Source organism: Eschrichtius robustus, chromosome 14 (assembly GCF_028021215.1).
Source record: "Eschrichtius robustus isolate mEscRob2 chromosome 14, mEscRob2.pri, whole genome shotgun sequence".
Lineage (NCBI taxonomy): Eukaryota > Metazoa > Chordata > Mammalia > Artiodactyla > Eschrichtiidae > Eschrichtius > Eschrichtius robustus.
The window spans coordinates 31,904,623-31,930,831 of NC_090837.1; the positions used below are offsets into that span (position 1 = coordinate 31,904,623).

The window sequence follows — 26,209 nt, forward strand, 5'->3', positions numbered from 1 at the left end:
CCTGTAGGAAGAGACAAAGAGGCCCTTCGCGCAACCTACATGTGAGAACTGAATACGCTGACGACATGGCCTTTCATTCCTGTGGGAAAGTAGTTGCTTATTTAATGATGAGACCAGCCTAACTGGTTGTTTCTCTGGGAAGAAGCTGGACCTCTGCCCTGGAAACACTTCAGGCCATCTCAGTGGTAACTTCTAGATGGATTCAAGAGTCAAAGAATGAAAATACCCCAAATTCAGGGTCCTGGCTGGATAATCTGAGGGACGAGGAGAACTTCTCAGGCAGAACAAGCCCTGCAGTGGCCGGTGGGGTGGACACAGCCTCTGTCACCGCTCGGGCAGGGGAAATCACTGCGGCCAAGGTGCAGACCTCGAGAATGTCTGCCTGTTTCTGTAGTTTCTCCAGCGGTACTTGGAAGGATGGGAACAGGAGCCGAGAGCGCAGGCTGTGGGGTTTCCTCAGGAGTCAGTGAAGGGATGCAGTGGGGTCTCTCAAACAGAAGGTTGTCCGTAAACAATGGGGCCGCTTCCTTCCTCAGTGGAGACCTAGTTCACTGACTTCCGTGTGTTATATGTTACATTAAAAAAAAAAAAAAAAATCTCTGTTTGCTTTAAGCGCCACTTTGGGGCGAAAGAGAAATTCCTTGGGGTTTATTTCGTGAGAGCTTTGCCGATATACTGACAAAGATTCTCGCTGTGACCAAACTCTAGGTGGGCTCTTCTGAGCCCCTTTGACACAACAGAACATTTGTGTCCTGAGGATGATGCCCCGAAGAAGCTGGTCACACGTCCTCATTTCCTTTTCCAGATGCCACCAGTCCAATGAGCCCCTGCTGCTCACACGGGAAGGAGGGAGAAGTGACAGGATTCTCTCCGGGACCAAACCCCAGTCAGGCTCCTCTGAGCCCTCCTCTCCACCAGGCCCCCACCTGGGCCCACAGAGACTTGACCAAAGATGGACATAATTTCTAACAGCTCAAGGCTGCGTCCCTAGGGGACCCCAGGCCCCCTGAGAAACTCAAGGCTGCCCGGAGAACGGATGCTGGTCCCAGCGACACCTAAGGACAGGGTCCCGGCTCCCAGCCTCTGTGGATGGGAGGACCTGACTTATTCCATAAGCGCCAGTCGGCAAACCAGATGGTGTCACACGGACCAATGTTTCACTTCCCTGACCCTACTGAGCCCCCATCACCTCCTCCCCACCCCTTCATCCTCCATGTAAAGACCCAGTCACCTCTCAGCAAATCAGACTGGAGCGCAGCTCGACCCTTACAAGTCAGCAGTTACTGAATAAAATCTGTTTTTGCCACTTTAGCTGATGTCGGGCTGTGTTTATCTTTATCGACACACACATCTCCTACACGTATCTTTTTCAAAACTTCAAACTTTATGTGGGAATAAGTGTTGGCTAGTTCTCTATTTTTTTTTTAGTACTAATTATATCTAGCAAGTAATTCTACATGCTCTGATGTATCTGATTTGTACTTGAATCCCAGAAGTCACCTTGTTTATAAATACTCTACAATACAGATCTTATCATTTTAGATGTATGTCTTAACCAAAACAGATGATAAAAAGTACTTGTTGAAGGAAACCGTTCTCCACAGCATCTCAGAGCTGGCTGGGGTTTTAAATCATAAACAGAAATATCAATATAACGTAAACAGCCTAGAGGTATTTATAAAGTGAAGTAAAAAAATCTTGAGAAATTTCTAGCATGTGCAGCTTTTAATTTTCTTCCCAAAGCAGTTCTATATTATAGACAATTAATAACGAAACTGAGGGAATGAAGTAGAAAGAAGCATTTCCAGTTTCTAGAATTTTCTGTGTGCTCTCTTTACAGTAGGAGTTTTGAGGTAAGACTGGACCATTAATTCAATTATATATTCTGTTCCCTTTCATAATCCCCTAACTATAGTGGTTTAGTAAATTGTTTTTTTTAAAACTGTGGGTTACAACCCATTAGTGGGAAATGAAATCGATTTAGTAGGTAGCACCTAAATTTAAAAAAATGAAATAGAATAAGATAGAACAGAATACAACAGGTCGGAATGCAGCTTATTCAGGGAGTAGCATTGGTAGGACAGTTTCTAAATCTTTTGCTTCAGTTAAACACCTGTGTATGTGTTTGTGTGTATGTTGGGTGGTGATGTATTCCTACTGTTGATTGAGGACAAAAAAGTTTAAGAAACAGCCCCAGTGTGATGACAGGCCTGCTTATCAAACATACCAGCATCCTGCATCTGAGGTCCATTCATTCAGTGAATTAAATTAGCCAACATTTATGGGCACTTTTGCTGTGTCTGACACGGCCCAGGTGCTGGGAGTCAGGTCACCGGGTGCTTGCGTTCTCTGTTACAGAAGGGAGGGGGGTCCCAGCCACACCGAGGTGAACCGAACCAGCATGGATTACATTCTGGGACAACAGGATCTAGGCTGTGGAGAACTCACTGTCTTATCAAAGTTTCCTCTAAGTACAGCTTCCAATAGCATTTGTAGGGGCAAGATATCAGCACAATTAAAACAAAACGGACCAGAAAATTGTTAGGCATTCAGAATGCATCCCTCGTGATTTCCTGTTGGCTTCCAGAAGGGCCTGTGTTGGGCTTCCGGAAGGGCCTGTGTTGATCTAGTAAACAATGGGTCACAGATGTGAAATCTTCAGAACTGTCCCACTGATCATTTTCTAAGCAACTCGACAGGAAGAGAAAGATTTTGAAATACACGTCCTTTCCCCCCATTGTTACAAAGCTGTTGTCTCTTCTCAACTACGAAATGACAAGCATGATGGTCATTTTTCATTCATAAGAGCATGTGTGCGTTTAGGTTTTGGTGTCACTCATGCAAATATGTCTGATGCCAAGAGTCTGGGGAACCACACAAAGTAAACGTATTTATGAGAGCTAGTAGCCCTTGACCTGGCACACAGAAGGTGCTCAATCAGTGCTCAATCAGAAGGTGCTAAATGTCAATCAGCGATTGAATGAATGAAGTCTCATGCTTGCAGTACAACTCAGGAATAAATCTATTTCAAAAAGACAGTGTTACTGCTATCCAAGTGGATGGCTGATGCAAATAGAAAATACAAAAGAAATATTACTTGAGCTTGAATTTATCTGGGTAAGAGTAACCATCACTAGCAGCAGCAGGAAATACTGAAAAAAAGGACAAGAGTAGTTTTGTACTGGCTTTTGAGGCTTATTCTAACACTCCATCATTTTCATCCCTAATAAACCAAAGTAAATGATGGTGATCACCTGCAGCCCTTAGAAGACAGCCGCCACATACTTCAGCTATGTATGCGTCCTCCGCAGATTAGTTACAAAATAACAAGGTACAATGGATCTGAAAGCTTTGGGAAGGAGGCTGATTTATGAGGTGTCTTCTTAATCATGGGAGTTTTAGAGGGAACACTATATTCAGAAGTTTCTCTTACTTTATTCCTAGTAAACCACGTGCTGAATTTGAAGGCAGTGGGTTATGCGGAAAGTCTCAAAAGGGGCTATTTAACTATATTCCCTACAAGTACTCACTTTATGAGAGTGAGGCCAATCTATTTTTAATGTTTGCTGACAAGACTGGTACCAGCTCAGATGTAATGGGGCAGGGGTCAGACTTGCTGAAGATCCCAGATTACCTTCAAGGTGGACACAGAACCCTACGCAGAGTGCATGGGCCAGGCCTGAGACGTAAAGGTTTTAGAGGAGAGGACTTATGTAAGAAAGACACGATCCCTTAAGTACTTCAACTGTTGGGAGGAACACATCAGAAGTTCAGGATAAAAGAGTGTCTGCAACAACCGAACTTCAACCAGTAAAAGAAATATGCTTAAAAGAAACTTGAAAGCAAAGGCAGAACTGTTAGTAAAAAGTTTACAGCTTTTAGGCCCTGAAACAGAGGGCTGAAAATATGTATGGAATTCCAGCTGAGAAAGAAGTAAAATTATCCTACAGTTCTTTACCTTAGAAAAAGCAGTCTATAATTTTCCTGAGTCTCAGCTGCTTTATATTCCAAAATAATAAGCTCACAGAACAACTTAAACATTCATGAATTCTTACTGTGAGTTAAGCTTTACTTTTTTTTCTTAAATGTTAGGGTATATGCCTTAATCTCATACACACAAAACAGTTGCAGGAGTGGAAATCCTATGGAATGCAGTTGCATGTTTCTTACTTGGTTTCCTCACGCCTATAACTCATGCAACAAACTACCATATTGGTGATGCCTCTGAAAGCAGAACTTGAGTCCTGCTCCTGTGACTGTGTTAGAAACCTTGACAATGGCTTGCTTCTCTTGCAGGACCAAAGCTGGTCTTCTGGCATTCTCTAGCCACTCACCTTTGATATGCAGTAACGTACTGGATTCTTTTCCTATATAAGTTTATACGTTTGTCCGTATACCTTTAGAGGCAGTTCAAATGGACAAGCTAACTTCTCTTGGTATAAAGAGGCACATAGTTCAATTCCACGACTCAAAGCCATTCAATTTTTTAAAAACTTCCCTAAATTATTCAGTGCATTTGACTTGCAGATGTGCCTCTGCTTGCTATAAACAGTGTGCTTTGAAACAAGGCTCTATAAGGAATGCAATCTGCTCTGCTCCAGTTGTAGGAACTTGAAAAGCTGTTTGAACAGCGTCACCCCAAAACATCTTTGGGTGGCTTCACTTGACAACACTGGCAGATCAGCCTGTGGATCGCTAAATGCGTGTGCAAACTAGACCCTACAAGGTGAAAATAAACCTCTCACGCTCAGATCTCGACGCCTTTCTGGATTAATTTGGATAACTGGGAAAACATCTTTACGTGTTTTGATTGAAATCCTCTTTGATGGCATTGCCATTGCAAATCCAGCAAATTTCATTCTGTGTAACATTAGGCTAGAAAGGAACATACCGACAGACACACAGACAATGGGATCATGCAGCGGGGCTGTGCTGAATGCAGGGGTATACATGTGCACACAGAAGAGGCCGAGCACACCACTTAATTTAACGCGGGCACAGGTCTGTACCGAGAGTCGGAGACATTGTCAACAAGCCTTAAAGCGAAGGAGGAGATGTAGAGGGGAAACGAAGCTGAGAAAAATGAGGAGGAAATGGGCAAGATGACTCATCTATACTTGAAGGTCTGACCTGTCAGCTGGTCGTCGCCTGCAGCAGGGGCGATGCGAATGTGAGGTGTCGTAAGCTGAGTCACGATTATCGCAGCTATGGCAAAGGAAGATTCCCAGGTCAGCATGCATGAGGGAAGAAAAAGCCAGACTGAAGCTAGGCTAGCAAGGAGAATCTCCATCCGCATATCACATCATCTCAACTTTCTTCCAGCAACAACAAAAAGAGAAGGAAAAAGGAAAACAACCGCAGCGAGCCGTTGAATTTTCTGAGTTCGTTTCCCTTAAACAGGCTTTCATCAGGCAGTTGGATTTCTAACCATGACACAGTTGCAAGCTTGGGCTGAGATTGTGGATAGATTGACTAAAGGGGGGAAAAAAAAGCAAAAACCAAAAACATTCGTTCTAAATAAGGATCTAGATGGAACAGTGTTTTCAACTGCTCCTGAGAAGGGGGTAGAAAGATTCATTGCTAATTCTGATGAGCCAAACTTGAAGCTTTCAACATGTAATAGGTTATTTAAAATTCTTCTGCTTAAGTCACAATATTTTCTCTTCTTGCTAAAATCACCTTTGTGAAGAATATTATCTTCCTTCACTAAAAACATTTTTATGTAGAGAAATTTCTCTGATAACTAAACTTCCTGTAGAGAATTTCCATTTAGGAATTTTATTTTGTCACATTCAGGGAATGAAAAAAAAAAAACGCATCTCAAAACATCAGTTAAAAAAAAGAGACTAATCATTGCCTTTGCTATAGTTGTCATGGTTAACATGTGACCAGAGAAATGATTAAGATTCTTGAAGCAGACCAGGCGGGTTTCTTGGTTTGCCTGAAGAGCTCAGCAGTTGAGTTTAAATGGTTAACATTCATGACACACAGATATTGAAAAAAAAAAAAGAGAGAAAATTAAAACGTCAGTTCTAACGTGATACAGCTGGAAAATGATGCAAAGAAAAAATATTGGAAAATTAAGGACAGGCTTACATGAAAGATGACTAATTTACATGGAACAGCCTGGGTGCTATCAGAAATGTGGCAACAAGTAAGGAAAATAGATCATCTACCATCTGCAGACAATTAAACCCAAAACTGCTGGTACATAATAGTTTGAAATATCCCTTTGCACTGTTCAAACAGAGTTGCTCCTTGTAGCCAGACAACAGAGGCAAGTGAGTTTAAAAGTGGTATCATCATCTTTGACGTGTTACTAATGAAAACTTTTTAGTTTTGCTCAGTGAGATGAATAAACTAACAGTTTGGACAGAGAATGGAGAGCTCCCAAGATATCACAAAGATAATTTTCTTGGTATGACACAGTATGCAAAATTGCATAATAAACTGTAAACAGTAAAATGTTATTTCTAAGACTCGTGATAAAGTTGGTACCAATTCCAAGTTTATGCACAGAACACTTGCTTGGTCATAGATACTGTTGTTCAACCAACATTCCTGTGCAGTTTTCCATTACTTACAGGAAAATTTGACCTACTCTACGTCTGAGAAAAATTACATTGTTTCTATAAAAATAGAACATCTATCCGATACTGAAATTGGTAAACAATATGAACAAAAAGATATTTGAAAAGAGCTATGTCAGACAGCCCTGTATTCACAACTCAAAGGAAGACAAGTTACAAACTGAGGCTCAAAACTCAAATGGAAAAGTCCATGACAGGGATCAGGAAGGGTTTCTATCTGATCTCTATGTTCTGCCTTGTAAAGTGTTCCTTTGTGACAATTATTCTTGGTTACAAGGAAAAAACTTGATTTTGTTACAAATTACTGTAAAATAGGGGTCAGCTGGCCCACTGCCTGCTTTTGCAAATAAAGTTTTATTGGCAAAGAGTCATGTTCACCCATGATGAGGGCTGCCCTTCCACAGCAAAGGCAGGGCTGAGGGGCTCTGATGGAGACAGTGTGGGTCAGGAAGCCTACGATACTTACCATCTGCCCTTTACAGAACAACTTGCTGCACTATGTCTTAAAATATCAAAAAAATGCATTATGAAAGAGAGTATCGCTAAATTCCTAGGCTTTAAAGATGGCGTCTGGTGCTGATGAGCTTAGGGTCTCCTTTAGGTACAAAGGTGCACACGGGAGAGTAAACATCACACCCGGTGTATCGGCTCCTAACCTGCCATTTCAGTTACAGGTGGTGGTATCTTCTGGAATTTGAAGACCCAGTATTTACCAAACTGGGTTTTATATGACTCTAGGGCTCCTTGAAAAATGAGATTGGGTCAAATAAATTTAGAAACTGTAGGGCTGAACAAAGTTAAACAGGTTTCCTTTCCTTAGGAACTTCTCGGGGGCCTTAATGCACTCATGACATACAGCATGGAGACTTTCAAGTCGAGAAAAGGAAATATTTTCTCTACAAAATGCAGAGCGGCAAATGCATATCATATTTACGTTTCTATTTCTAAACCCATAGCTAAATGATAGCAGATTAGCATATATGAGCGGCCTTACTATATAATTTGTTTGCTTGTGTGTTGAATATGAGTAATTAAAAGGAATCTTAATTAGCTTTACATCTCGACATTCTTTTCAGTTCTTTTTATCAGTGTACTTTCATTCTGTAGCACTGTGGCCTAGAAAGGATGGCATTTCTTTGAACAAAACAATGAACAGAAAAACAGTGTAGAGAAACTTCTCAAAGAGCCTAGTGATTAAAAAGAGAAACATTCACATTTCTGAATATAGTTAGAAATTGTATCAGAACAATAGAAATCCTTCAAAGTTTCCTGAAGGTCTCCCAGCAAAGCACATTGCCATAAAAATTTAAGTTAAATAAAAGACTACACTTAAAAACAGTGGAGCATTTTCACACAGAAAATTCACCTTAAAATATGACATTAGAATAATGGTTTTGTTTTCTTTTTCTTTAAGGTTTATATCTGACTACTATAATACTTTTGAAAATAATTTAGCATGTAGTTTTCATGCAGTTTTTGTCTTGATTTCTAGCTATACTGCTGCTAGTCAAATCATAGCAAGGAGAGGAATAAGTTAATACATATGACACCCCTCCCCCCATACACTAAAAACAAAGAAACAAACAAAAACCTCAAAACTTTTATGAACTCGAAATCCTCAAAATTTAAAAAGTGATATACTTATGTATCTATGTTTGGAAGTTTTACAGATTACACTATGCCTAACATAATAGGCACGTAAATTTTTTTTATCCTCTTAAATTTGTTGAGGCTTGTTTTGTGCCCTTGTATGTGGTCAATCCTAGAGAATGTTCCATGTGCACTTGAAAAGAATGTGTATTCTGGTTTTTTTTGGACGTAATGTCCTGAAAATATCAATTAACTCTAACTGTTCTATTGTATCATTTAGGATCTCTGTTGCCTTACGGCTTTTCTGTCCAGAAGATCTGTCCATTGATGTGAGCAGGGTGTTAAAGTCTCCTACTATCATGTATTCCCACCACTTTCTCCATCTATGTCTGTTAGTATTTGTTTTATGTATTTGGGTGCTCCTATACTGGGTACATGTATGTTGACAAGTGTAATATCCTCTTCTTGTACTGATCCTTTTATCATTATGCAGTGCCCTTCTTTATCTTTCTTTATGGCCTTTGTTTTAGAGCCTGTTTTGTCTGATATGAGTATTGTGACCCCTGGTTTATTGTCATTACCGTTTGCATGAAATATCTTTTTCCATCCCCTCACTTTTAATCTATGTGTGTCCTCAAATATTTTTTTTTAAATAAATGTATAACAAGAAAGCTCCCAAATGGCTATGCTGTCAAGGAGAAACATAGCTGGCATCATGTCATGGAAAAAATTATTTTATGGGAGATTAATGCAAAGTAAACAGTTTAAACTAATTATTATATCAATTAGAATGACTATACCTCATTTAATATAAGAAATCTAATTTACTAACAAGGCGGATTTTTACTTTTAAGTGAAAGTAAAAGTTTCCTGTCAGTTTAGAATTGATCATCAACAAATTCTTTAGAATTGATCATTAACAAATTCTTCCAAAACTAGCAGAAAAGAGTTTCCACCCTACTAGTTACCATAGGCAGCCATAAGGTATGTGAAAGTTAAGGAAAACATATACAAGGATTGCTAAGACACAGCTGGATCAAGTGGTGTTAAACAGAATTCAACTATAAAAATGTGAATGTGATTAAAAATCAAAATAAAAATTAGGAGAATCTAAAAATAACTAAAAGCCATTCTATGTACTCCACCATAAAGATTAAAAAGAATCCTGTTGGGAGGGTAACCCCAAAACATCAAGTATATTGTCATCGTATGGTGTCTTTCTTTTTTTTTTTTTTTACAATTTATTTATTTAGTTAATTGTTATAAATTTATTTATTTTATTTTTGGCTGCATTGGGTCTTCATTTCTGCGTGCGGGCTTTCTCTAGTTGTGGCGAGTGGGGGCTGCTCTTCGTTGCGGTGCGCGGGCTTCTCATTGTGGTGGCTTCTCTTGTTGCGGAGCATGGGCTCTAGGCACGCGGGCTTTGGTAGTTGTGGCTTGCAGGCTCAGTAGTTGTGGCTCACGGGCTCTAGAGTGCAGGCTCAGTAGCTGTGGCACACGGGCTTAGTTGCTCCGCGGCATGTGGGATCTTCCCAGACCAGGGCTCGAACCTGTGCCCCCTGCATTGGCAGGCGGACTCTTAACCACCGCGCCACCAGGGAAGTCCCGTATGGTGCCTTTTTAACTCAAGAGACAGAATAGTCTGGGGTGAGTTTGCCTATAGCTAACCATATGTACTTACGACGAATCTAGGTATATAAATTAAAGGAGGATACATAAAAATACAGGCAATCCCCCAACATATGGAGATATGTAATGACCCACCTTAGGTATTTTCTGGTGTCCAATTTTTTATGAGGCTTTATATTTGGGATGATTAGAATCAAAATGTACCCTTGGAATATGATTAAAATAACCACTACATTAAATTTATAACTAGCATGAAATGTATCTTTAAGAGACATATCCGTGTTTGAAATTACAAATTAGTTCCTTGCGGAAAAAAATCCACCTCCATACTTTCTCTATAAAGATACTTGTCAACAACTGTTTCACGAGAACACTGAAATCTTTGTAAATTCAAAATGCTGCTCAGGAAAGTGGTTTAGTGTCTGAAAATTCAATTAAGCCACCATTATTGTCAGCACTAAGTGGCAAAAACAGTCAAGATGCTTAACTCTTTTAAATTTCAAACATCTTTATGATATGGTACCAGTAACACTGTCAGACCTGCCAATTTCTCTGTTTTGATGAAGTCGTCAAGATGGAATGGCTTCCTTCATTGCAAAATCAATTTTAGTATGAATAAGCAAAAAATGATCTGATTGTAAAGGTGATGAAACATTGGACGGTGCTGTAAAGGAAGGTTGCTGAACCTGTACATATAGAAATTCACGAAATAAAATAGTACCAGACTGTGTAGTTTTCACCCAGCAGGAGACTATCTCCCGAGGTTCCCTCCTGTGCTGTGATTTTATGAATAGGAATGACAAAGTGAGGCAATGAAAATTAAAATTTGTTTCCCTCTTCCCCCGCAAAAGGTTATTTGGTTGGATAGAGTCTGTGGCTGTGTAAATGTTTGCAAATGACTCAGAAAATATGAGCGGAGAAAGATTTAGTCAATCAGGTCATCTGATTGCCTAATCATCCTTTGGTGAATTGAAAAACAAATTACAATATTGATTAAATCTAGCTGATGGTAGAAGAAAACGCTCCAAATCACCATCTAATTCAATCTATTGTGAAAAGACCAAACGCCACATTTCCATATTTACTAGTGTGTTGTTTATATAATTATTTAACTCCGCACATGAACAGGATGGCAGATATTCTGCTGTTTCCAGAGTCAACTGGGCGGTGACTCAGTTCTAATAAAAAGGAGGACAGATACTTATATGCTGCAGAACTACGATTGGCCAGAGGTTCTGCTGGGTGAAAAGCCATGAGATACAGGGAAACACTGGTGTAGGAGGCCAAACGCTTGGGATCAAGCCTTGACACACAGATTATTAGCTGAGTGACCTTGGCAAGTCAATTCATCTCCCCAAATATGCATTTTCTTCGTCTCAAAAATAAAAATAGCAATACCTGTCTCCTTTCTCACAGTAATTTAGAAGAAATAAATGAGAACATACATATGAAAGTAATTTTAACTTTCAGCTGTGATGTGAAATGCAAGGCATTATGAATCAGGCACTCTGGAACTGGGTTTTCTGTTGAGACCTCAAGGGTCAGCAGAATTCAATAAAGCAGCCTGAGCATGGGCCATGATCAGAGGCCTGAGAACGTCGATACCTCATTCAAAGGCCTTATAATACTGTGATAATTAATAGTTAACAGCGAATTACTGTTTAGAAAACACATCAATGTCTGTAATTTCATTTTTTATTAATTTATCCCTACAAATAAAGGCTCTTAATCAGGTACAATATGATATAAAGAATTGAGTGTTTTAAAATCAATATAAGGAGATTCTTGGAGATAGAGCTATGAGCCCATGAGGACAAACAAAATACAAATAAGGTGAGTACCTCCCACAAAGCCTGGCACATAACATGAAACCAAGAAATGTGTGTCAAGTTAATGGAATAAAAAGGTCATGTTTCTTCAGGAAATAAGAATTCAGTGAGAATTTTGAAAATGCCGATGGGCACCCACGATATATTCAAACTAAGCTGCCTGAACGTTAAACAGCAAAAACAAGATAGGTTCATCCAGCAGAACTTGTCGAGTGACTCCCTATGAGCTGACGAAATCTGGTGCTTTCTGCTTTCTTGCCGTCCTTCCCAAATTCAGTCTTACAGCACTTCCTCCCTGTGCTCATGGCTCCTCTACTGATCTGAAAGAGTGCGTTTAACTACAAGTGTTAACGTATACTGCCTCGTTTTCCTGCAGCATCGGATGTTTCTCGTGGCATTTTCTCAAATACTTCCACATGGGATGGCAAAAGCACACTGCGAGGTTGACAAGATGATGTTACAGTATGTGTACACACACACACACACACACACACACACACACACATACACACCCCTGCACTCTCTTCTTTAGGAAGCCCTGTGTGGTGAGCTTACGCTGGTTCATCCTAATCTACCTTTCATCCTCAATCACATTTTCTCAGTATTGTAACCAGGCCTGGGAAACAGAAGGTCCACAATAACATCACCTGGTTCCTGGGTTCAAAGAGACACACATCCCCAGTGAAAAAAGCCCACGCAGACTCTACAGATCTATTATAACTAGATAATTGCTTTAAAACAGCAGGAGGTATTTTACTATTGTGCATCTGAACATTCACTAGACACAGTATTACTATGTAGGGTACTGTGGTTTATACCACAGTATAAACGAGATCATATAAAAATCAATTCTATTTTAATAGAAGTTTTAAAAAGATAACCATTGAAAACTGCTTTGAAACACAGCAATGTGACTTCTCATTAAAAAAAAATACCTGTGTGAAACACAGTCAAATTTAACTGGCCTACAATCCTAGCACACACCTAGGAGCACACATCCCCCCACACACTGATTTCAATGACATGAACATTTCAAGAAGTCCTGAAACGCCATCTGAACTCGTAAAGGACAGAAGCCAGCAGAGCTTCGCACAATTTCAACCTACCTTTTGTGGCCACTTGGACACAGTCTATTTTGGTTTCCTGTGTTAAATAAAGAGGGGGAAAAAAAATCACTATTCATGTTTTATGTGAAACAAATAAAATCTCTGCAGTTCTCTTTAAATACAGATAAGGGAGGTTCTCATTGTTCCAAGTGTGGCATTAACCACACAGTGATTAGCGCTTGGACTGCGCTCTGATACATTTTCCGGCTCCAGTGCTGGCGGTGGCGCTGGTGGGCACCCCGGGAGCAGATGGCAAGCCTGGAGTTACACACAGAACGCCTCTGCCAGGTGGCCCCCCTGGCTTCCTCCTCCGGACCCTCACTGGCTCCCTGTGCAGACACTCGTGGGCAAAATCTGTGCCCCTGATTTCCCCCCCTTCTCACTGGCCAAAGGCAATGATGGTACCGAGACCCACGCTGTGAAGGAGGAAACCGCTGTCGTATCTGGAAAATTTGCCCTTCCTTCTAAGGAGACTTTCCTATCTCATCAGAGCTCTGGGTTGGTCTGAACAGGAAAGGGAAAAAAATTCAAAAACAACGTGATAGTTTTTATTTTGTTTCTATTTCATCTTTCCAAAGCTGTTTTCTCTTAGAAAAAAAAGAAAGATAACTAATTTAGTCCCAGCTATAGGAAGCTTAAACTCTTGTGGAACCAAAGAAATGGGACAGAATATGCTGAAAAGACAGATGTTGTGAATCTCACAAAATTGTAAATGAGCTGAATGTACGTGTTAGAGCTGTACTATTTCCCTGTAAAATAGTAGGCTAAGCAGAATTACTAGCCAACTTTTGGTAACAAGTAAAAACTGAAAATAAAAACCATCATGTTGACAATATATTCTTCCTACCCAAACAAATATGAATATATGCATTTCTTCCCATGAATTTCTCCAGGTGAAAATAATTTTAAAAAGAGAGAATAAAACACATTTATTCCAAGTAAAAGCACACAAAAGCATGACTTTCCTTCTTACGGCTACCTTATGTGATCTGACTGTGTTCGCATTGATAATGCTGAATGGCCTAAGTAAACAGCCATTTATAAAACTTACCCCGTTAGCTCTGCTAGCAGCTTGGAAATAAATTCTGTAGCTTTTATGGGGAAGGAGAGGGGTGTTCCAGTATCCATTGTATGTCTTATTATCACCAATAGTAAAAGGCTGAGCTGACTGGAGGCTGTTGGCTGGGAATTCAGCAGCGAAGTAGTACTGGGAGTTCAGTAGAGAAGCATTCTGGAAGTGGATGGGCACCGGGTAGCATTTTAAGATTTCCGTTGTCTTTTTAGCTCTTCGAGGACGCTCTTCCTCGACAACTATTTGGTAGACACTAGAAAAAAAGAGAGTATTATCAGTGATAGTTTCGGATAACAGAGTTGATCCCCATGGTCTTCAACTGCGGAGACCCACAGGACACCCCAAATAAAGAACACACTGGATAGAGCCAATAATAAGTGCTTAGTGCCTAACGGACACGGATTCAACACTTGCTCCATGAAAGAGAGGGAAAGTGCTTAATGCTTTTGCACAGAACTCTCTCACCCCCAAATAAGACAATTTCTTGAGGGAAAGAAAATTTACCATAGTTAAGACGTTTTTATATAACAATCTCTGCTGTTTATGTGAGCAGGACACCAAGGTAACGTTCTTCTTACATGTAACTGAAGATGAATTTGTAGAAAATGAACTCAGTTTACATAGTCAATGAACCAATCAATATTAACCGTAAGTTTATTAAAAAAGGCAACGTAATATTTTCTTCGGTGACATCTGTATGAACGTGTGTGAAGTTTTATCAAGTCACAAGATACAGTGTGTGATGATTCGGGTTAACCAAGGTGTAACTTCCCATATTTTCCTTCTATTCCTTTGCCTTGCACCATATTCGGTCAGCGGAAAGTGAGGACATCAGAAAAGCAGAGAAAAGGCACTGGAATTTCAAAAGCCAACACCCTGGAGTTACAAGTGGTTTCTAAGAGTAAATCATGAACAGGGCTACTTGAATTCTATATAAAGATAAGATGGGAATGAGTATCCTCAGAAGATGCCTGAGAGACAGACGTCCCCAGCAAGGAGTAGATCTCCTGGTCCCTACTCACCTTTCCCTCCCCACCCCCTTCCAATATCTGTGAATTTCGAATTAACCTTAGGAGAATAGGAGAAACCTTGAAGGGATGGACTTCTTTATTGAGCTACATACATTTACTAGAATGATGAACTGTTGTGCAGTTTGGTTGGGGAAAAAAAAAGTTTCTAATACTGAGAAAAAACAAACCTTGACAGCAGCTTTCAAAAACTGAATCCAGACTAGATTGCAAGTCGTTCTGACAAGGAGATATATCTTTTTCTTACTTTGTCAGAAAAGCACCGTGACTCCCCGAGCAACGCTGTAACCCTGGGGCTGCTCAGCACAGCCACTCATTAAAGCCGGGGAAACAGAATAGAAGGGAGATGCCTACCAACGCCACGCGCTGGGGTCGGCCCGGAGAGGTCCCTCTCTGTGCTCCTGTCCGTGTGAACTCTGAATCTGCACCCAGTGAATCTCCTGTTTCTGGAAGTACAACCACTTAGCACATTCTATTTCAGTCATGCAACGCAGCTGCCGTTCAGTTTGTAATTCTGTCCAAACAAAAATTGATGGTTGTACAACATCAGAATGATTGCTCAGTAGGCAGGGAGTCCAGCAGGTTTACAGTGTAAATAATGATAAAGGGACTTCTGAGCAGGGATGTAAACTTAAAGAAAAGAAAAGAAATATGACTCTTACTTCCTAACATCAAGACTTTCTATTGGTCCCATAAGATGCGCCACCAAATCTTGCAGAGTTCTCACTGCAGGGTGTATCCAACATGGAAGGAAGAATTTAGGAAGGACCTTCCTTTGGGGGTGGGGGGAACAAGGAACACAGGCAGAGACAGAGGGGGGCTTTGATTTCACTCCCCCTTCTCCCTGACCTCTTACCTCTACAGTCAGATGTGGCGATTCCACTATATCTGCAAGTTCTTTGACATTTCTCCCACCAAGTATGGTGTTGGCTAACCTTGAAGATCGCATGCAACCAACAGAATGTAACAGAGGGACAACGTGTAACTCTCGAGGCCTCGGTTAGAGAAGTGCAAACATCATTAAGAGAGTGTGACTGTTTTCCTGCAACGCCTTCTGTCAGGGTAGCAGACACTGGCGTGTGCATCCCCTAGACTCTACTCCTAGTTCTGCTAAAACTGGGGTTTTAAATTAACGTCTTTGGTTCTTAGTTTTTTCCTATGAAATGAGAGAACTAGATGGGTCTCCAAGGTACATTTTATATTTTTTTTATTCAGAATTTTTATTCAGCATACAAGAACTACTCTCACAAGATGGATAAATCAAAGAATAATTAATTGCTTTGCAAAGAGATTCTCCATTAAGTAATTTTTAACACTGGTTTTCTTCTATCAGCAAGCTTTTCCAATTTACTTGCTATAGGACATGATTTTCAAAATTCCACTTTAAAAACACCTTCCAGGAAGCCTAGTATACTAGACAAAGTAGAAATATGAAGATTTATGCGAAGAAAAAAATTTGCAGAAGTTATTCCATACAGGAAGTGCTAGGCCAGGAGCCTTGCACATGTAGGTTTTATTTTCTGGTTCTACTGATGAGAAAACTAAGGTTCAGAGGTGAGGTGCCCGTTCTATCTGGGACACATAGTTAATTAAATAGTAGATGTGGTCTGCTGACCATCCGACAACACAGTCAGTCACTTCTGTATCTCATGAGACAGAATGAAGTGGGCCACGAAGTACATATTTTTGAAAGCGTAACGTAATCCAGAAGTAATTTTTACTTTATATACCTTATATGTAGTAGGAGGGAGGAAATATACTGATATTCACTAATATGCTTCTCTTTACTAAAATTTAATACTAAGTTTCTTTTGTATTCATTTCCTGAATACCCAAGAGGTAAGAGAGAAGGGAATTACCAAGAAAAAGGTTTTGCGATAAGATAATGCAGGTTAGATTGCAAGTTTACCCTGTACAATCGCAAATAAGGAGAAATGGAGAGAATCAGAAGCTGCAACTCTGTTTCCTCTCTCCCCTCATCTCCATCCTCACTTTCCACCCATCTTTCCCCAGCTTTTCTCATTTATTAAGTCAACGCATACTTTCTGAGCCCCTAGTATGTGCCAGGCACTGGCCTGATTTAACTTGAACAATATGATATTTGACACTCCTTAGAGAAAGACAATTTTGTTTTGTAATTTAAATGCCATCTAAGTGAATATGGATGAAAAAAATTAATTTTTCCAAGCAGCAAGTTTAGGAGGATCAGATGAAAATGCAAGAATTAAATGATTATTTAGTGGGCCTCCATTTCAGCCAGTTGGTATGTTATGCCATGCACTCTACTCCAGACATATTACTTTTTAAATAGCTACCATCTACTCATCTTCAGATATATTAAAGGAAGAACTAAGTTGACTAGAGCAATTTCAAACCCAAAATGTCTTTTCATCCTTGCTCCACAAGACAAATTAGATTTGCAAGCATCCAGACCTCAAATCTATTTGCTCTTTAATAATTAAACGCTGAAAGGTCAAGCAGCTCTTTCCTATTCCCCTTTATCAAAGTCCAAGTGCTAATGAAAAATGGCTGAATCCGTTCTGCTGCCCAGTGGCCACACATTGCTGCCTCCTGGATGGAAATGAACACATTACTGGCATCCAGGTCAATGGTACCTGGACAGAACTTGGTGACTGATGTGCTTTTCATTTGTACAAATAACATCATCCCATTGATGATTTTCACAAGATCTCTCCAACCACAAGTGTCATCTCACAAGCAGATTTGAAAATCTCACTGTTTGAATGTTTTTCCTAAAAGGATGATTGAAAAAAGCAAATTCTCACAGATGGAAAACCAAACGGAAGTTTCTAGCTTAGTGAGCTGAATTAAAATTCTTTTATCCTTTTAATGTGTTACTCATGGCCTCTTTGTTTATCAAAGTCTCACCATTCCTAGCCTTCCTCCACCACTATTCTGGAATTTAAAATCACATAAAACTTTCCTACGGCATGTGCAATGTGAGGGCACAATCCATCGTGAAGATGAATCTGCCAAAAATGTGACATCACTGTATCCGAACTTTCTTACAGAGTGAAATTTAATTTAAAGTTTAATTGATGCTAGGCTTTTCTACAACAAAACTCTAAGGCTTTTAGAAGGTGAATAAGAAATCTGCATTTATACAGACTAGCCCATGAAGTATAACCTAGAAAAGAACATCTGAACATCTTTCATGTAGTTTGTTAAACTTGAAAGTTCAAATGTGACAAAATGGTTTTGGTCTTTTCTAACTTTGAAGATGTTAGGGGAAGCCTGCTGCAGATTTGAAATTGACTTCAAGATGTGTGTCCTAATTCATTTCCAGATTAAGCCCTTAGTCATAAGTCCATTTTTCTATCTACTTATTCTGTTTCTTATCAGCATAAAAATATTGGAGGATTATCCAACCAGATAGCAGGATGGGGGGGGGTGAGGAGGAGAAAAGTACTGATCCGTTTCATTGTTGCTTTTGCCAGTCCTTTAAAGTTGGCATTTCTCATCATTTCAAGGACTTACAATATTTTTCGTTTCATGGCAGTATTAGTGACTTTCAGCTTGATCTGCAATTTTTGGTAAAAACCACCTATTCTCTCTCTAGAAAAAAAGAATAGAGTCTAGTATTAATATCTTCTTGAAGATTAACTCTTTGGGGGGGGGTAAGGGAAAATGAAAGTATAAATTATATTCAAGGCAGGTAAAATAAATGTGTAATTCAGGTCTATTTATGCAATAACACAGAATGTATTTTTCTTCCTGTTCTTTTTTAGTCACATCCTTTCCCTAAACCTGTCAGCATTTACTGAAATGACACCCTGAAGATCCAAATGACCTGGTACAACTGAACTACATTTTAAAAGAATTGTCACCAGTTTAAAATGAGGAAAAAGAAAGGTCAGTTCAATAAGTTCAATTTGTTTGTCATCATGACTAGGATCCACATAACACTGGTGCTGAGAGCAGCTGACCGAGCCTGTCCTGCTCATTGACTCACAAATGAGGTCTGATCACTAGTTTTCCACAAACAATGGACCCTGGGTAACACACTGCGCAGCATAAACTGATCCGTGGGGTCGAATACTCTATGTTGCCCACTTTAATTTCTCTTTGTCCTGCTCTCTTCTAGATAGTATCGGCCATCTATTGCTGTGGCATATTTTCAGGGTACCACAAATAAAACTGATGTTCTCTCGGCCATAATTCATCATCAGGAGCTCGCCTGGCATCCCTAAGTTACTTCCGTTCTGCATGTGTGTGCACATGTGTGTGTGTATGTGTAAGCACGCCTGAGCACGTGGTCCCACACCCTGCTGCTCTGCTAGTTAGTGACAAAATCTGATATAATAAAATATTAATTATAGCTGAAAGGTTGGGTGAGAAATATGAACTCAATTACAGCTCCATATTGTGAACAAAGGGCAGGAAGGAAAAATCCTTTAGTTATGGAGGTTTGGGATAATAAAAGGACAACTAGAACATTAGACTCGGGCTGAGAAGCTGTGTAAAAGGCCACATGTTATTAATCTTCATGACAGGCACCAAATTTCAAGTAAATTAGTCCAAGATGGAACATCTTTAAGAGTGACTTCTCCTCCTTTTAACAAGTGAAGACGTTTTCCTTTGCACATTTCATTTCAGCTACGTTTGTCATAATTTAATCATCACAATTTCATAACAAATGCATGACTATAAAAATTATAACTCAAGGTCTGCTACTATTTTGAAAGCTCGTTTTTCTTAAATAGCTCTAGGGATTTGAATAAAACTAGAAAAATCAAATACTATCAAAGCCACACTAAATATCTTCATTATTATACTCAAGTCAGAGTCTTTCAGTCCCTAAAAGTAGCAGTAGTGCAGGCCAGGTGAGCCAGAATACAAATGCCACCATCCCGAAGGGGGTGCCGCTGAGAGCACAGTGAACTGGGAGCCCCATGCCCAGGTGACCGGGTCCAGCACTGCCACCAAATCATCCCCTGACCACTAAGGTCCTTTCCAGCTCTGATATTTTATAATCCCTGGTACAAGATCAGGCAAGTTGTGACATCAGCAAGTGAGAAGAAAACTATTTTATTCATATTTCCTTATTTTCTACGATATTTATCACATATCAAGCCTTGTGCCAGGCACAAGGGAAGAAGAAAAAGAGGAATGAAGTCCACAGTGTCCCCGTTCTCGGGGTGTTAGCAACAGGTCCCTCCAACAAAGAACTGGGACAAGATGCTGACAGAGGTTTGTACAGAGTGAAAGAGGGTACAGAGGGGGAGTGTCAGTGTCTACAGTGGACTTGAGGACATGGGGGCGCGGAGGGGGAAGCTGGGGCGAAGTGAGAGTAGCATCGACACATACACACTACCGAATGTAAAATAGCTAGTGGGAAGCAGTAGCATAGCACAGGGAGATCAGCTCGGTGCTTTGCGATGACCTAGAGGGGTGGGATAGGGAGGACGGGAGGGAGCCTGAAGAGGGAGGGGATATGGGGACGTGTGTATGCATATGGTTGATTCACTTTGGTGTACAACAGAAACTAACATGGTATTGTGAAGCAATTATACTCCAAAAAAGATCTATTGAAAAAAAAAAAATCTCTTGTGGCATCAGCTTCCCCGAGGACATCTGGCCTGGACCTAGTGCCCAAACGCTCCTACTGCCGGTGATGGCTGAAGACTGTCCTGTGCTGCCTACAGCCATCAACTTTCCCCCCAAATTAGAGATAAAGCAATGAGAACAAACAAAAAGCTCATGTCTTTGGATTCCCAATGCAATCTCCATTCACTACGCCCACCTGTGCTAACAAAGACCCTCCCAAGTCTCAACAAGTCTCCCATCAGACTCCCGAGAAGCATGAGGATCCTTCATCAATAGGACCAAACACTGAGGGTAATGGCCGGGCTCTGGCTCAGATGCCTGCCAGGGTCCCAGCAGGCCTGTCCCGACAGTGCCCGAGTTTCCCGGAGAGGAATCCCAGGAGTGGCAGGGTTTTCCTCACAGGTTCCATACTGCCCAGCTCCTGGCAGAAGGACGCTGCAGGGCATGACAACCAGGGCTGGTTGCTGACTCCCATCCCGCTGTGATGCCCAAGGTGAGGAATAAGAACCAGGTAGATTGCTCTCTGGGGGAGGGCAGGGAGAGCAGCCTGCAAACACGCAGAGCCTCGGTCTCTGCTCACCTCCACCTCCCCACAGGTGCCTGCCAGGCAAGCTTGGAACTCCTTTTTCTGCCTTCTCTAATCACGCCGCTGGTTACAAGAGCCATCAACTCTCAATTTTAGTATTTCATTTTCTCTCCATTTTAATCATTAAGGTGAAGTCAAAATAGTACAGATGTGTTGGTTGTTTTGGGGGCAGTGGTGGTAGAATTTGGCAGTGGGAGCCCCTTGCGCCCTTCCCAGGCCAGTGGCCCCTGGCCCGGCCTTCTGCAGAGAAGGCCCTGAGCAAGGCCTGTGCACCTGCCCCGCAGGTCCCGGAGCATCAGACTGGAGCTCTGATCTCCTACACAGAATCCTTCAGAGGGGATTATGTTGAAGAAAAAGAAAATCTGAGACATAAGGGAAGGAAAGCGAGACAGTATATTTTCATGCACAAAAGCAAGTTTGAAATGGAGTTTGAGGGAAAGTTAAATTAAGTTTCACAGTATAACTGCTCAAATACATCTACTCTATTATTATTATCTTCCCCTGCAATTTTTCTGGCTTCTTTTCAAGGGTTCTGGAAGAACAAACCTAGTTTCCAAAATGCATTTTCAAAGAGATGACTGACACTGTCATCCTAAAAGCAACTTTAATAAAAGTGATCTTTGTTTCCTGGCAGTAAAGGAATCCAGAGTATTATTTTTTAATACAATAAAAGTCACCTAAAATCAGGTGGGGGAAGGGTGGTGGCAGTGGTAATAAGGGATTTAGTACCTTTTGTGAACACACTCTGTAGCAATTCAGCTACAATAACTCGTAAAAAAACCGAGCCAATATAGTAATATAAAACTGAAGTTTTACTGTTAAATGATATTTTGGTTTTTGTGACTATGTGTACCAATGAAAAAAGGAAAAATTTTAGGTTGGAAGTCAGGTATTTAGAGCTCCTTTCCTTAAACAATTTTAGCAATGGATAGAACCTTTTCAAAAGGTTCCAGAACTGTGACAAAAGAACCTTTAGCCCCAAAGGTTTAAGATGGTCTTGCAGTTTACAATTCTTCAATAAAGAAGAGGGAACAATTAAAAAAAAAACTATTAATAAGCATTTCAAAAGAATTGGTATTTTCTTTCTTTATTCTCCAGAGACTATTAAACACGGTAATATGAAAAAGAACATACATATCAACAAAAAAAGACTGATGAATTTGATTAAAACAATCCAATACACTAAAACAAAGCTGTTTAACCCAAGTCCTTCAAGTACTCAAAATTTCGCTAGTAAACATTGAGCAGATTTTGATGGAGTTAGGCTTGACCAAAAAAATAAAAAGGAAGTCTTAGTTTAAAAACAATAATGAAGAAAACCAAAACCAAAAAACCCTGCTTCTAACTTCTAAGAATGAAGTATTAGAGAGAAACCCCAAAGATTGCAAGGATCATAATCTAAAAACAAAGGCATTATATATTTTCTTAACACCGGAAGAGACAATAAAGAAAGGATATTAATTTTCAGAAAAGCCCATGTCTGCAAAGGAAGGTGTAACCACACTGGTTCCAGAGAGATTCTGCAGGGACGATGTCTGTGGTGGCGATGGCTCCTGGGAGGGGCCTTGCAGGCCATGCACTGTTGCACAGGGAGAGCACGGCTGACTGTTAATCCCCCCAGACCTCAGTTCCTATATCTGTACACAGAGTGCTGGCATCTGACCAGGAACTCTGCTCTGGATGATTAGAAATCATTTCATAAAGGACCAAGCATGGGACTGACACATTATAGCTACTCAATCCAAGTAACAACAATTCTTCATTTTTTTATTACCATAATTATTATTCCTCTCAGATCATAACTGAGGTTCAGAAGTATTATACTGGGACTTAGAAACTTTCCTATGACACAGGCATAAGAAAAGAGGCTACCGTGTTATCTACAAGGTACTGCCATCTTTACAGACCAGAATAGAGTCAACAATAAATAAGAAAAGCTTTCCTATATCGAGCTGATGACGTCTGTGTTAGATGCTGTACTGACTGCTTTGCTTACTGTCCTTCACCTCCTAGCTGCCCTTTGAGGTAGATATTATCACTCACAACTAATTGAGGAAGAAAATGAGACAGAAAAGTATCACTTGCCCGAGATTACAGGGCAAATAAGCACTAGGATTTAAACGCAGGGTCACCAAACCCCATGCTGTGGTTGGCTGCATATTTGATGCTTCTGAACACCTCTGCACCTTCCTTCCCAGGAAAGAGCCCTTGTTTGTAACTACTCCAACCAGCAGTGCTTTCTCATCGCTGTGGGGTTTGGATTGGAACAGTAGGTCTTCTAAAACTCTGATGATTTTACAGAATGACTGCACATATTTCTTACAATGACCATAAACTTATTGTCAAAGTATGGGTTTCCTTTAGAATACAGATACTATTTTTTTCATATAAATTTATTTGTTTTTATTTATTTATTTATGGCTGCGTTGGGTCTTCGTTGCTGCACACGGGCTTTTCTCTAGTTGTGGAGAGCAGGGGCTACTCTTCGTTGCGGTGTGTGGGCTTCTCATTGTGGTGGCTTCTCTTGCTGCGGAGCATGGGCTCTAGGTGCACAGGCTTCAGTAGTTGCGGAGCGCGGGCTCAGTAGTTGTGGCTCGCTGGCACTAGAGTGTAGGCTCAGTAGTTGTGGTGCACGGGCTTAGTTGCTCCGCAGCATGTGGGATCTTCCCGGACCAGGGCTCAATCCTGTGTCCCCTGCATTGGCGGGCGGATTCTTAACCACTGCGCCACCAGGGAAGTCCCCACAGATACTACTAAAGTGATAATCTCGGTATATTGGCATAAAAGTTAAAGGGCAGTAGTGATTAGAAATTTTAAGCATATTACCAAAAGCAAGGAATAAAGGGAATAAAAACTAAACATCAATCTAGTCAGTGTGTTTTGTTAAGCAAATCCTGATATTATAGTTTTACCCTTTCTTTTTTTTTAATTTTTTTTAATTTTTTAAAAAATTTTTTTCAAAGAAATTAACTTTTATTTGAAAGGAGACTACCCTTCCCCTCACTATTTCTAAGGACTCTATACAACAGCTTACTTAAACCATTTCCCCAATACCAAAATTTCTAACAGCAAAGCATACAACTGCTCTAAATAATAAATAATAAGGCTTGTCCTTCACTGATTAAACTTCAAAAATTTCAACACAAAAATCAAACTTTACGTTTTTAAGTTTTAACAAATGTATTTTAAATACAACATGTTTTGTAGGAGTCCACAAGCTTTTCATCTCTAAAAAACGACAATTTTTAGGGTTCAAAAATTCCGTTCTTCAAAAGAAATGACCAAGTGTTTTCTTCTATAGCTTCAAACTTTCTACACTCAATTATTTGATTGCTCCATGCCATCCCAGACAAACCTGACATGACTGAACTACTTTATGTTACTAACTTCCCCAAAAGAAAGTTAAAAAAGGAGTTTGTAGTAAATGCAGCTCTCTAATACCATGTCTAATACAATATCTAACACAAAAGAAGCTTTAAAAAGATCATTTCTTTCCTCATTCAATTAGGCAGGAGTTAATTTTCTGTAAAAGCAAAAAACAAACAAAAAACCATTTACAAAAGCATAACACTGGGGGTTCCTTTTTAACTCAAGATGTTTAACTACTCAAAATGACAACAATTACATCTTTAAGAATATAATAAGAGGGGTGAAAACAACAATACAATCGACAAAGTGTAGATGCTAAATAAACCAAAGATGTTTTTAAGGGCTCTTTTTAAGGAGTAGGAAGGATTAGAAGCTTGGGGAAATCCAGAATTAAACAAAAAAAGAGAAAGGGGAAAAAAAAGAGAGAAAAAGATGTCCTCAACTGCAACCACTCTGTTTATCAATAGTGTCTTGGGCTGTAGGAACGAGGTCTTGATCGTGATCTGTATCGACTATAGTAAGGAGAAGGCGATCTTCTTCTGTACCGGTAATCATAGTCTTCATATCTGTCGTACCCACGATCATATCCTCTATCATAGTAAGAATCTCGACGTCTGCCACCTCCTCCACCTCCACCACCTCCTCCACCGCCTCCACCACCACTATGAGTTGGTCTGCCCATGTATATGCCTGGTGTAGGTGTGTGCGCTCTCTTGGTGATAGAATAATCTACACGAATTCTTCTACCATCCAGCTCCATTCCATTTGCCCTTTCCATAGCCTCCTTTGAGTCATCTATTCTCTCGAAATAAACAAAAGCAAATCCTCGTGATCGTCCAGTTCGCTGGTCATAAACCACATTGACACCACTCAATGGTCCATATCGAGAAAATACTTCGCGAAGATCTCTCTCTGTTGTGTACAAACTGAGGCCAAACACTCCTAGACAAGTGTTGGGATCTGGATTTGCCCTGCTGCCTGTATGTCTTCTCCGGTTAGACATTGGAGAATGACTTCGGCTCCTTCGACGCCGGTATTCTGGTGTACAGGACCTACTTCGAGATCGTCTCCTATGAGAGTGAGAATGGGATCTGGATCGAGTGTAACGTCTATGAGAATGCCTCCTTGACCTCGACCTGGATTTTGATCTTGATCGAGAATGGGATTCAGAGTGTTTGGAAACTCTTGATGGACTACGAGATCCTGACCTGCTCTCCGATTTTACACGAGCAGGAGTTCCCGTTGGAGATTTTGACTGAGAACGAGACTCTCTGCCCTCGAAGTTGTTCTCCTCTACATCACTCATGTCGGCCAGGCACTCCCCAGAACTAAATAAGAGACAGGTCTCGGCTTGAGGGCCGATGGCCTAATCAACCAGCTGACTGGTCCGTGGGGAGGAGGAAAGAGTCGGCAACAACAGCCGCTCCACTCCACTCCACTCCCACTCGGTCGCAGGCTCCGGCCCTTTTTTTTTTTTTTAAAGTATTTGTTTATTTATTTATTTATGGCTGTGTTGGGTCTTCGTTTCTGTGCGAGGGCTTTCTCTAGTTGCGGCAAGCGGGGGCCACTCTTCATCACGGTGTGCGGGCCTCTCACTGTCGCGGCCTCTCTTGTTGAGGAGCACAGGCTCCAGACGCGCAGGCTCAGTAATTGTGGCTCACAGGCCCAGCTGCTCTGCGGCACGTGGGATCTTCCCAGACCAGGGCTCGAACCCGTGTCCCCTGCATTGGCAGGCAGATTCTCAACCGCTGCGCCACTAGGGAAGCCACAGTTTTACCCTTTCTTAGCACTTCAGTTTACAAAGAACTTTCGCCTGTATTAATCCTCACGACGATGCTGTGA

General features: G+C 40.6%; 1 protein-coding gene and 1 pseudogene across 1 annotated transcript in view; both read right to left on the minus strand.

Annotated features, from left to right (window-relative positions):
• The window catches only part of PTPRM (protein tyrosine phosphatase receptor type M), a 756,425-nt gene that overhangs the window by 256,830 nt on the left and 473,386 nt on the right, over window positions 1-26,209 (minus strand). Inside the window, exons 12-13 of the mRNA XM_068563694.1 lie at window positions 13,796-14,069; window positions 12,745-12,781 (exon numbers count right to left, since the gene is read on the minus strand). Of these exons, the coding sequence (XP_068419795.1) occupies window positions 12,745-12,781; window positions 13,796-14,069 (311 nt within the window). The remainder of the gene's footprint in view (window positions 1-12,744; window positions 12,782-13,795; window positions 14,070-26,209) is intronic.
• LOC137776943 (transformer-2 protein homolog alpha pseudogene) lies at window positions 24,417-25,823 on the minus strand (annotated as a pseudogene).